We start from the raw sequence: 13,828 nt of genomic DNA, 5'->3' as shown, positions 1-13,828 counted from the left end.
ATGCATTGGAATAGAATTCGTCTGACGTAGTTTGTATTGTAACAGACAGTTGTGCATATTGAAGACACAATTTATGGTTGCCATCATTTAAGATTAACATAAAACAAATTATGTTACTAAAATATTATTAATATTAATTTTATTTTTAAATTAATTCCAAGATTTGATATGTGCTTCTTTGTGACTAAAAACATAGTACCCTGTCCGTCTGTAATAAATAAATCTGCCTTAATGAAATCAAAACTTAGTTGAATTAGCATCTTGTCTTCAGGTACTACCAGCGCTATTTTGTGACCATTTAAAATTTTTTTAATCGTTTCTCTTAATACTGGATATTAAACAATATCTCCATGATATTGTTTGAATTTTTGATTCCCTGTGGTGACAAAGTAACAATAGTGTTTCATAATTTGTGCTTTTAGGAAAAGTATGATGATGAAAACAATGCTGGAGTTGGTAGCCATTCTGCTTTTCTTTTCCAAACATTACACCAAATAGAAGTTTAACCTACAACGTCAGATTTAACTTGCTCAAGTGGCTTCCGGTTTCCAGCCTGATCCCAGAACCGAAACATTTCCATCTCGCCATTTCGTCCTCCAAACAATCCAGAATCTTGAATGATTTTCGATTCAAAATAAATTTTTTAATTTTGATATTAAAAGATTAGATTTAGAACATAGTTTAAAGTAGTTTTTATGTACCTGAATTTGAAAGAAAAGATGCCAGTATGATGCCTCTTTCAATTTATAGAATTTATTTTCAACTTATTTTTTTTCTTACTTGGGTTAGTTTAGCTTAATTATATTGATGTCCGTTTAGAAACACATGAAAGCTATTTGAGGACTTAATTCATTATTTCCTTAATTTTATTTTGTTTTATGGTCGGGTAACAAAGTTAACACCTGTGTTGGTATTCCCCTCTCTTCAGTTTGGAACGTTAATAAATTATATTTGCCACAATAACAGAAAGACCATAGTTCTCGGAGCATAGTGGCCTAATAGTAAAGTCTCAACCTCGGATTATTTCCTTAATTTTATTTTGTTTTATGGTCGGGTAATAAAGTTAACACCTGTGTTGGTATTCCCCTCTCTTCAGTTTGGAACGTTAATAAATTATATTTGCCACAATAACAGAAAGACCATAGTTCTCGGAGCATAGTGGCCTAATAGTAAAGTCTCAACCTCGGATTATTTCCTTAATTTTATTTTGTTTTATGGTCGGGTAATAAAGTTAACACCTGTGTTGGTATTCCCCTCTCTTCAGTTTGGAACGTTAATAAATTATATTCGCCACAATAACAGAAAGACCATAGTTCTCGGAGCATAGTGGCCTAATAGTAAAGTCTCAACCTCGGATTATTTCCTTAATTTTATTTTGTTTTATGGTCGGGTAATAAAGTTAACACCTGTGTTGGTATTCCCCTCTCTTCAGTTTGGAACGTTAATAAATTATATTTGCCACAATAACAGAAAGACCATAGTTCTCGGAGCATAGTGGCCTAGTAGTAAAGTCTCAACCTCGGATTATTTCCTTAATTTTATTTTGTATTATGGTCGGGTAATAAAGTTAACACCTGTGTTGGTATTCCCCTCTCTTCAGTTTGGAACGTTAATAAATTATATTTGCCACAATAACAGAAAAACCATAGTTCTCGGAGCATAGTGGCCTAGTAGTAAAGTCTCAACCTCGGAATCGGAAGACTCCAGGTTCGAAATCCGAATCAATCGTAAAACCATCATTAAGCATATCTGGTGTATTCTAGATTCGTCGAGATCAAATTTTGTCAATTTAGAGCAGAAGTTTGGAGTGGAAGCAAGTGGCTGAGATATCATCTTTGTTAACTGACCATTGCACAAAATTATGAAGTCCATACTAAAATAGCTCTCGCATTGTTTCAAAATGAGACTTTGAACTAAATTAAAATAAACACAAACTTTTAGTACTTTGTTCAAGAAATCATTCATGATTTCTAAAGAAAAAGATGTTTTTTATAAGAGAAATTTCTAACATAAACTAGATTTTTAAGAGATCATTCTTTTGGAATTATTGTCTTTCAGATAAAAATAGTGTGAGATACTCAGTAAATAATGATAAACTCATTAAGAAAAATACAAAATTAATTTTTGGTTTTTAACTCGAATTTGGCTCTTTTGTAGTAAATGTTTTTGATATGTTAAATATTTTCGAAGATTTAAAATGTGAATAATCAGTAGATTTGTCTAGAAAAATTCAGAAATTTGTAAACATGCTACATGATTTTCAAAAATTTGAGGCCAGACATCTGCTTTACCGCAACATCCATTCTGTATAATGTTGAGTATCAGCAGCTTAACTTTGATATGTGATAATCCTTACAAAAAACTTCAAAATCTTCATGATGAAAAAAAATATTAAATATTCCTTACAAAATCTTCATGATGAAAAAAAGTTTCAAAATCTATATGATGAAAAAAAAAAATATTAAATCTTGCTTAACAAATCTTCATGATGAAAAGGAAGACTTTTCATTATGAAGATAAATCATCTCTAAATAGCCGATTTTCTAAACACTTGTCAACCTCTGACCCCCCCCCCCCCTTTGATGCCAGCCTGTGTTTCATTCACTCCTACATTTCATAAGATGACAACCTTATTTTTGCAGTTTAAATATAAAGAGTGGATCATCTCATAGAGAAAATCATGCCAAATTATAAGCATTTATGGCAGTGTGAATGTTAAATCAGTTTAGAGAGGAAATTAGAAATGTCACATGGTTGGATTCAAATATAGACTTAGTGATAAAAAAAAATTTCATCCTTGCAATCTTCTGATCAACCTGTATGATTTGAGCGTTATGATTGAGTGATTCGATCCTCATCCTTGAAACAAAAAAGGAATTTTTTTTTACATGGTTTAATGCCTTCTTATTGTACAAAAAAATTCTAGAACCGAAATCATTTTACCCTTTTGCGGAATCCAATTTCTCTAGAAATCTCTTCGAAAAAAGAAGAAAACATTTTGGCAGGAAGAGACAGCCCCATTTCTGGATTGGACGCAACTCTCGATAGACTTTTGTGGAATGTCCAATTCAATAATGATGAATGTAATAATCATTAATCATTACATTAACAATAATGATGAAGTTTATATAGTCATAATATATTGCATTCTAGATTTCATAATGTTATAGGATGTTGTTTATATTGTTACGGAAAGAATCCAAATCCGTCTGGTGTGTAAAGTGTTCACAAACTCAATAATGAAAACATGCCCTTTATTGTACACGAAAACATGAATTCATGCAAATTACAGACAAAATAGACACAAGAATAAATATATGTAGTGAAGAGTAGAAACAAGCAGTAAATTGGTAATAACAATATATTTAACAGTACAATGTAATTTTAAGAGAACTCGCTCAACCACTCGCTTGCATTCAACTATTCACGCTCCCCGATTCGACAACTCTACTGATTACATCTCTGTCTCTCAGCATTTTATAGTTTCCTTGATAGGACAAAAGGTTTGTAGTTATTCTATAGCCTTCCGACGAAGTCAGAGATTTTAAGCCAAGAGAGCGTCTCTCGTTTTCAGTAGCGCCAACTAGGGCCAAGAATATGACTTAGCTACTCATGCGTCACAATCCTTTTTATGGGGCGGACTTCATTCATGTATTTCATTCACTTATCTACAGTGCAAAATTTAGACCTGAATCAGGGAACGATCATCTCTGAACCAGTACTCCCAGTATATTATCTCGACATGGACTTTGAAACCACTACAGATTTATACGTGCACCACTCACCACATACACGGGGAATCTTCGACCGGTGGGGTTAGAACTCACAATCCAATGGATGCGAATCCAACGCCCTACCAACTAGGCTATATTCCGCCGGAAAAAAAAAGCTTTCAATAACGATATATATAGTATATTCGTTCCTAATCATGATATCCCCAAAATTCACGAATATTCTGGGTCCTTCATTTGGCCTCCAAAGTCGCTCAATTTGTCGCCAAGTCATCAAATGATTGCCAAATTTATCGCCAAGGCAGGGTTATTGATCCGCATCATTCAAACCCCGTTACAGTTATTTATAAAATTGTCTTCCTTACCATAAAAGTGATTGCACTGGGAAGCAATATTACAAATTCGAAACTAAATAAAGTTAGTGTACAGATAGTTCTAGATATTGTAGAGAACATTACTCTCAGATCGGACTCCTCGTGTAAATAAGATGTGCATATGCTAATAACAATCAAGAATTATGTTTCTTAGTTAAAAAGCTTTTTCTATGTTTACCACAGGAGTTTAATGTAAAAGCTTGGAAATACGAAAAATGCGACCAATCCTGAACTATTTATTTTTGTAACGTTATTTTGGTAAAAACAAATTTGTATGTTTCATGATATTTTATGGCACATTTTGGGACATACCGTATAACTTCTGAATGCCGCTCAGGTGACGAGGAAGTTAATAGGACCGATAACTCCTTTCCGAGCTTCCTATTCTCACAAACGGGAGGATAATTAGTCTTCAACCAGAAGGCTATCAGATGACTAAGAGGATACATTCTGCAAACTTCCATTCAAACCAAATTTAGGACATTCGACACATATCTATATGTTTAGCTTGGAGATTGTCCATATAATTAGATTTTTCTGTTTCGTTTGTTGTTAATATACATTTGTCTGATCCCAATGCAAACTCTATTACCTTGACTGAGTGGCCATTGCACTGTGTATGCATTGGTATGTTGGATTTTATGTCATCATAGTTATCTCACCACCCTTCGAAATTCACCATGATTCTTATGCAATTGACGTAATGCATTCACAAAAAGAATGTTGGATCATCTACAGTTCTCCTACGCCGAAAATCGAATTATGTAAGTTATGTAACCTTTACCTTGAGCAGAGGACATAACTAGAATCAATTGTATCGTTTACAAAACACTGAAACAATTGGAATATTTTTGTTTGAATAAATACTATTCACATAATCGAAGGTTTTATTTCACGAGCTATTCGCAATCATGGGCGTCGTTGCTCCTTTGTTAGTGTTGGGATTGTCTTCAGTATTAGCTGGTAAGTGACTAATTTATTTATTTATAAACTATCTAAAGTGATTAGAAGAAACTGCGTATTTTAAAAATTTCTATAAATTTTAGAGATGGAACAAATGTTAATTATTTAATTTGATGAAAAATATCAAGATTTGTTATTCGTCCTAAGACAACGTTCTGATATCCATTAGAACGAATATTCTCTAAAAGAATATGGCAATTAAAGAATCAATTTTGAAATAAAATTAACATTAATCATTAATTTAATAAAATATTTGTTAAATTGATTATTAATGCACCATAGTTTTACACGGGAAGTGGACTGCTTTATTTGGTTGACCAGAAAAATGAACCATAATGTTTCTTGCTAAGTTTCTTCAATAGTTTATGTTTCTTCATATACATCGAGTCCTGCATTTTTATAAGTGTTGCTTATTTTCTTTATTGGGATGATTATTCTTTAATTTCCAATGGTATATTTTTTTGTTCTAATAGTCAATTTGCACCATTTATTCAAAAGAAGAGTCCATGAAAAGTATATAAACACTTCTTACTCCTTGCAGTGTGAAAAAGACAAGCAAAATCTTTTTTTATTTATTTACGTCATATTATCTTCAAATTGTTTCATTTTTGATTTTCTCGTATGCGCAAGTACAGAGAAAATAAGTGCATAGAAGTCTCGCAAATACAGAGAAAATATTGTAATCGTTAAAAAAAATTCAAACTCGAGATTTTGGACGAATTTCCACATTCGCATTTAAAAAAATTTTTCATCCATCTGTCTGTCTGTCTGTTTATGACAAAGATAACTTGAAAATGTCCTGAGTTAGACAGTTGAAATTTGGTACACTCATTTCAAACCGAATTTTTAGATTTTTATTAATTTGGAACAAATTCCTTTCAGTGGAAATCTGTCTGTTAATCTATTTGAGAATAAATTAGCACACTAACTATAAAACGAAGAGAGCTAGATAGGTAAAATTCAGTAAACAGATTTAGCAATTTTAATATATACTTCTACCAAATTGTGAGCTAAATCCAAAACAGGGTTGATTGCCTGTCGGTCAGCACTTTTAGAACATGTAAACGCGTTTAATTAAAAATCAAAATTGTTTATATATATCAAATTTAGCATGTGATTTTGTGACTACAAGTATAATTTTGTGTCAAATTTTTGTTTCAAACGGATGGGAAAAATGCGTCTATAATCCAAATTCGATTTTTGCATACTATGCCAATACCATTTGGATACGTGCCAAATCATTCAAGGCTTTCAGTGGGATAGAGATGCAGAATCCACGATTTTTTGAAGAACAAATAATTTTGCTAAATATTTGTTCCAAATATCTGCTATTTCAATCGTGTTATTAATTAAAAATTATTAATTAGTATTAAATATAAAATTTATTAACTGTAATTAATACTTAATTTACTAATTTAAGTAACGTGTGATTGAATTAATTTATCTATTTCTGCTTACTTCTTAAATCTGATTTTTTTTTCAAAACTATTTATTTAATTTCTTTATTGGAGTAAATCATTTTCTGAAAAATTTGAATTAAATATATAAGTCATTTCTTTAAAATGTTTACTTTAGTTCTGTATCCTACCAATAGATGGCGCCAGCTGTAAATCAAAGTCATGTCACAAGCAATTAAAAAGATTTGTATGGAATAGTGCATCGTCAAATGCGAATATCGGAAAGTCAAGGTCACTCTCATGAAGTGCAGCAGTGACTTCACACTTCTCAGTGAAGTCACCGCTCCGATAAATTTCAGTGATATGCAATTCAATGATACGATCATTCCAAGAATAACCGGTCCGTTCACTTTTCAACCCATTCACAGATTTCTCCTTTTTTGCTTTGTTCGACAGCTTCCATTGGACAGATCGTATCGATTGTTACTTTCTATCGTGATCTAAAACCTGTGATCGAAATATGACCAGTAAGATCGCATCAAGGATTGGAATCACACCCCTCTTTGAAAAGTATTGATCACTGGTATTTGTGACTTTATGATACTAGTTACGTAATAATTGCTTGTAAAATATTCGTCATTCCTACAGTTGCATACCTTTAAAAGACAGTATGTGAGAAAGTTTGAAGACCATTCTCGCAGGTTTCTTCTTTTGAACGAATCTTCACATTTTATAATCTTTCGAATGTTGGATTTTTTGTAACTGTAACGAAACGAGCCTGGATGTATATTAAGATGAAGGTCTTCGAAGTCCTCTCAATGTACACAAATTTAGAAATGGGTCATTCTTATATTCCTTCATTTACTTTTTACATTCCACTGGTCCATTTGATAATTTAACACTGGTCTTTTCTGACAATGTATTCGAATTTGCACCACAAGATGTAATCCAAAATTAAATATTTTTGTTTTCCATTAGATATTTTGTTTACCAGAAAAAAAAACCCTGAGCAAATGATCAGAAAAATTTAAAACAAAAGATCACCGTATTAATCAAATGAACCAATAATATATAAAGTTATAGATAAATAAAACTAAAAGGTGTCCCAAAATGAACGCAAGATTTGAATTTGCGACCTTCTGTGCAGTAAAGTGTTGGCAACCCTATTACAAAACCATTTGACAGTTCATAGCTCAGGGTAAATAAAAATGGAGCATTAACGCAAGATTTGAATTAAATTAAAAACACAATTTTTAAATTGTTATATTTTTATTTAATGGTAAAATATAAGGTAATATAATATAGGGTTATGTATGGAATAACACATAGGGCAAACGGCCTGCGGAGCTTTGCTGGCACATACACAGTCTTTTGTCGAAATTTTCCATGATCATTTTGCATAAATGTGGCCGAATTTCGTTAAATACTGAATTTTCTCCTTCAGTGCGCTCGTGCTTGTTGGCTTGTTGGCATACACATGACTTCAATAAATCGCACAATCTATTGGGCCCGTAAACAATTTTTCGAATTGTGGCCAAAAGGCTTTCATTATTTTTGAAATATTGTTCAACAAGGAAGGGTGGTTAATTTGATTACACCCTTTAGATATATCAATTTAAAGCTTGTTTCTTTAATTTTAACTAGCTACTTTTGGCCATCAAATAGAATATTATACTCAATAAAATGTTTTTAAGCATTAATTTATAACACATTTTAGCCCTTTCTAGGGCCGTGGGAAGTATGCTTCTCACCAAATTTATAAATCTTTGTATGAAATTATGTAGGTTGGCATAAGTTCTGACAAATTTTTTTAGACAGAAACTTAGATGCTTCAGTTCTTTATCTCAGACAAAATGACGTGTCTTGATTGGTTACTTAATTATTAATTAACCAAATTAATTAATGAATCAAATTAAATTTATCTAATAAGCTAAATGAATCCCTTTTCTTATTCTAATTTCAAGCCTAAAAATATTTTAACATAACATGACTAGAAAAAAATGGCCCTTTAAAGGGTTAAATTCATGTTAATTTAATTGCTTTACATATTTTCTATTTTTTTCTGTGCTTGAATCTTCCTTATAAAATCGAATCCCTTGACGTTATTGTGACGAAAGGACTAATGACTCAAGTAATGACTGACTAACTGCACAATGCCTATTTCGATAATTTTATTTCTACTTCCTCATATAAACTATGCAAATAATTACCAGAATCTTTCCTCTTTAACTTTCAGTAAGGTTTAATATTTCATAAAGCAATGAAAACGGTTTGAATTTCCTTTCAGTAATGAAATCTATCGTTAAAAACTCTGCAAAGTCCGTTAAATAAAATTTTAAAACAATTTTCAGCAACAATATGATCGGAAACTTTTACCGAAATGCACTTAAATTTTGCTTCATTTTAATGTTAATTAAAATTTTAAAAAATGATATTTACAAATCCATATTCTTATCCTTCAATATTCATTTGTTCCAAATTTGATACTCTAATTCAAACGGTCTTTCTTATAATGCGCCAATACACACACAGAGACATAGACAGCATAAAGAAAGATAGAGCTATATAAAACTAAATTTAAAAAGACTAACGATATGAAATTCTACAACATCATCCAAATTAAAAAAATAATCGAATATCTTGAAAAAAAAAATAGTCTCATCAGATTCATAGTCAATAGCGAAATTTCTCTAGACTTTTTAAAGAATGAAATAAAGAAGGAAAATATCAAAAATAAAAAATACAAGTAACAGAGAAATCAAAAGATAATGTCTGCAAACATTTTAAATCAATTCTGAAACGTACTTTCGAATGCACTTCTTTAAAAGACAAAAACGTTTCTCTCCAGAGATCATTTCCAGTAATTTAATCGACAATCGTCTGATAGAAATACTGGTGTCATCTGCCAATTAATGTGTTGTAGCATCTTTAACTAATATTCTTACTTTTGGTTTGTTCTGGAGGATTGGCTGAAAAAAATATTTGGCACTATTCAATGATAATTTTTTTTATATGAAGAAGTAGCCAAGGAGAATTTATATTTACTTTGTAAGATTCCCTGTAGTTATCTCAGTATCAATATGAGTATTCGTAATCCATTTACGAATACTCATATTGTTGTAGTATCTATAACAACAATTGCTAACTACTATATCTACAACATGAATATTTGTTATAGTATCTACAACTAATATTCTTAGTTTTGGTTGTTCTAGAAGATTGGATGTAAATATTTAGCACTATTCAAAGATGAATTTTTACATGGAAAAGTAGCCAAGGCGGATTTGCATTTACTGTGAAGATTCTCTGTAGTTATCTGCTCTTTGTTTTAGATAATTCATTTACGAATACTCATATTGTTGTAGCATCTATAACAACAATTGCTAACTACTATATCTACAACATGAATATTTGTTATAGTATCTACAACTAATATTCTTAGTTTTGGTTGTTCTAGAAGATTGGATGTAAATATTTAGCACTATTCAAAGATGAATTTTTACATGGAAAAGTAGCCAAGGCGGATTTGCATTTACTCTGAAGATTCCCTGTAGTTATCTGCTCTTTGCTTTAGATAATTCATTTACGAATACTCATATTGTTGTAGCATCTATAACAACAATTGCTAACTACTATATCTACAACATGAATATTTGTTATAGTATCTACAACTAATATTCTTAGTTTTGGTTGTTCTAGAAGATTGGATGTAAATATTTAGCACTATTCAAAGATGAATTTTTACATGGAAAAGTAGCCAAGGCGGATTTGCATTTACTCTGAAGATTCCCTGTAGTTATCTGCTCTTTGCTTTAGATAATTCATTTACGAATACTCATATTGTTGTAGCATCTATAACAACAATTGCTAACTACTATATCTACAACATGAATATTTGTTATAGTATCTACAAGTAATATTCTTAGTTTTGGTTGTTCTAGAAGATTGGATGTAAATATTTAGCACTATTCAAAGATGAATTTTTACATGGAAAAGTAGCCAAGGCGGATTTGCATTTACTCTGAAGATTCCCTGTAGTTATCTGCTCTTTGCTTTAGATAATTCATTTACGAATACTCATATTGTTGTAGCATCTATAACAACAATTGCTAACTACTATATCTACAACATGAATATTTGTTATAGTATCTACAACTAATATTCTTAGTTTTGGTTGTTCTAGAAGATTGGATGTAAATATTTAGCACTATTCAAAGATGAATTTTTACATGGAAAAGTAGCCAAGGCGGATTTGCATTTACTCTGAAGATTCCCTGTAGTTATCTGCTCTTTGCTTTAGATAATTCATTTACGAATACTCATATTGTTGTAGCATCTATAACAACAATTGCTAACTACTATATCTACAACATGAATATTTGTTATAGTATCTACAAGTAATATTCTTAGTTTTGGTTGTTCTAGAAGATTGGATGTAAATATTTAGCACTATTCAAAGATGAATTTTTACATGGAAAAGTAGCCAAGGCGGATTTGCATTTACTCTGAAGATTCCCTGTAGTTATCTGCTCTTTGCTTTAGATAATTCATTTACGAATACTCATATTGTTGTAGCATCTATAACAACAATTGCTAACTACTATATCTACAACATGAATATTTGTTATAGTATCTACAACTAATATTCTTAGTTTTGGTTGTTCTAGAAGATTGGATGTAAATATTTAGCACTATTCAAAGATGAATTTTTACATGGAAAAGTTGCCAAGGCAGATTTGCATTTACTGTGAAGATTCCCTTAAGTTATTTGCTCTTTGCTCTAGGTATTTCACTGGCGAATACTCATCTACTTCAACTATTTTTTTAAGTACGGGGCGAATTTCCTCTCCAGTGGAAAGAAATAATAAAGTTTTAAAGATCTTCGAAGTATAGTATTTCCTCAATCTCGTCATAACTGCACTGTTCTGATGTAATGAAACATTAATTGGTGATTTTCTAAAGCGAGCATTATTTCATTCTTTTATCATATTATAGATAAATACCTGGAGGATCCAACTTCGCTCGGCAGATTTTTTTTGTTGTTGTTTGTAAACTCGTTTATTATCTGAGAAAATATTTAGATACGAATCACGTGCTGATGATTATTTTTCTATCTTACCTACATATGAACTGACCATTTATATAAAAAAAATCATGAATGCACATAAGTTGATATGTTATTCTTAACAATCTGTTATTCTACAATTTATCTAACATTACTTATATCTTTGCACTTACACCCAGGTTTACCGTGGTGAAATCGGGTCCGAGAAGACGTTATATGACATTGTCAGCATAAGAGTAGACAGAAAAACGCTCTAATAAATAATTATAAAAATGTTTTTTTGTGTGTGTATATAGAAATCGTGTTCTTTCAGGAAAGAGACTTGTATAGATAACTTAAAAAGCAAAAGTTAAATATAAATTCAGAAGTAAAAAAATACACCAAAAAAACTCGACTCAAACCGAAGCCCAGCAATATACGCATCCTTCATAGTGTTCTAATCTCTATACTGCACTGCCACATTTCGAAGCAGAAGTTGAATAAACTTATTCTAATAGTTATAAAAAATATTTTTTGTGTGCAAAATTGTGCTTTTTGATACCTATACAGATAACCCTAAAAGGTAAAACCTTATCTAAATATAAAATTTAATCCAAATCGTTAGAGACGTTTCCGAGATACACGAAATAGATAAATTTTTATACTGAGGACAATTGCTCATTTAAAGCTATAAGATAATCTGCTTTTTGAAATAATTGAATTATTCTGACAATCTGTTATTGTTTAGTTTAAATCTGTTTATTATTGTTGAACAATCCTGCCATGTTTTTTTTTAAATTTTTTTTGAGGCCTGTGAGACCGATCAATTTGATTTTCTTTTAGAGAAATTCTTCAATCATATAAAATAACAGAAATTCAATTCGTGAATGTAGTTATCCTTATGGCATGGTACCCTTAATGTCTGATAACATCCAAAATTGTGTATATTAATTTATAAAAAGAGCGGTTGGTATTGATTTCGTTTCACAGTCTCCATTATGCTAGTTTTTGTAATGTACGACTTTGGATGAAAGGAAAAAGGTTGTTTGCATATACTACCAAATGAACCAAACAAATTAGTTAATGTATTTTGCTACATTAATTTGGTGCATGTTTCAATTTTTGGGTAAAATGTGTCCATAATTACTTTAAATATAACATTTACAACAGATAGATTTTGTTAATTGTTCCTTAAATTACATTATATTAGGCTTTAAATTATTTCATGTGAAAAATTTTTGATCTGTCGATAATGTCGGTACACATTAAATATATTGTTATTGATTTTATTTTACTTATGCTAGATAAACTGATAACTTCCATGCAGAAACATCAAAACTTTTAATATAAATTTGTTAGCATATTTATTACAGTTTTTAAAAATGGTATTCATTAAAATTATCAACACTTCTGAGTTATAATTATTTTGAATTTTTATTTTTGTTTTACAGATGAAATATTTCCTCATCGTATTCATTGTGCACTGCCAAATTGCAACCTACCTTGTCGGATAAATTTAAACGCTAAGCCATGTCCAAGATGTGAATGCTCTCCCACTTTACCTAATATTCAATGTTCTGAACCGAAATGCAATAGGCCTTGTAATACGCCTTGTCCGAGTTGCGAATGTCGCATCCCTCCTCAGCTCCAATGTTCGCTGCCAAAATGTGATCCACCTTGTAGAATCAACCATGCCACCAAGCCTTGCCCGATCTGCGAGTGTCACAGCCCACCTGAATTCCATTGTTCCATGCCCAAATGCAATCGTGATTGCAAAGCGAATTTTTCTACAAAACCTTGTCCAAGTTGTGATTGTACAGTTTCTGACCATGTAGTGGCGTATTACTGATTTCATAATAATGACTGTTCCATATTACACATATGTTATTAATCAGTCACTTTTATTAAATGTTATTTATAAAATGCGATAAGATGATTTTCTTGAGTATTAAATCAAAAATATTTATTAAACATAAAATAGATATAATTTTAGGATAGTTTTTCTGCTATCATTATACATTCAAGATACTTATTCTAAATTTTGTCGAATAGCTAATTTCTAAACCGTCAGAGAAAGCATATAATTGTACATGAAAGCTGCTTTAAATGTGTGAAAGATTAAATTTTATATTGTTTGAGTCAACAAATCAAATACTGAAAAAAATTAAGAAATTTAATCTCGTATATAGTCTACCGGTCGTATTAATTATCTACTAAAATATGCCTGATACTTCAATATCATTTAAAATAAATTAAAAAGTTCATTTACTTAAAAACAATCCTTAAAATACATATTAAAGATATTAAAAATCTACATTA

At 30.7% G+C, this 13,828-nt stretch overlaps 1 protein-coding gene across 1 annotated transcript; it reads left to right on the top strand.

Annotated features, from left to right (window-relative positions):
- Positions 1–5,016: 5,016 nt before the first annotated feature.
- Positions 5,017–13,358, top strand: LOC129985013 (small proline-rich protein 2D-like). The gene is made up of 2 exons (XM_056094943.1): positions 5,017–5,068; positions 12,961–13,358. The coding sequence occupies exons 1-2, from the start codon at positions 5,017–5,019 to the stop codon at positions 13,356–13,358; spliced, it is 450 nt and encodes a 149-aa protein (XP_055950918.1).
- The last annotated feature ends 470 nt before the right edge of the window (positions 13,359–13,828 follow it).

Source organism: Argiope bruennichi, chromosome 9, assembly GCF_947563725.1.
Source record: "Argiope bruennichi chromosome 9, qqArgBrue1.1, whole genome shotgun sequence".
NCBI lineage: Eukaryota > Metazoa > Arthropoda > Arachnida > Araneae > Araneidae > Argiope > Argiope bruennichi.
The sequence above is the reverse complement of the archived record's forward strand: the minus strand, read 5'-3'. Positions and strand labels throughout refer to the sequence as shown.

Bases quoted from the DNA above. Each gene is read 5' to 3' on its own strand.
- LOC129985013 (XM_056094943.1), top strand. From the start codon at position 5,017: ATGGGCGTCGTTGCTCCTTTGTTAGTGTTGGGATTGTCTTCAGTATTA. The intron at 5,069-12,960 runs GTAAGTGACTAA...TTTGTTTTACAG, and splicing joins ATTGTCTTCAGTATTAGCTG to ATGAAATATTTCCTCATCGT.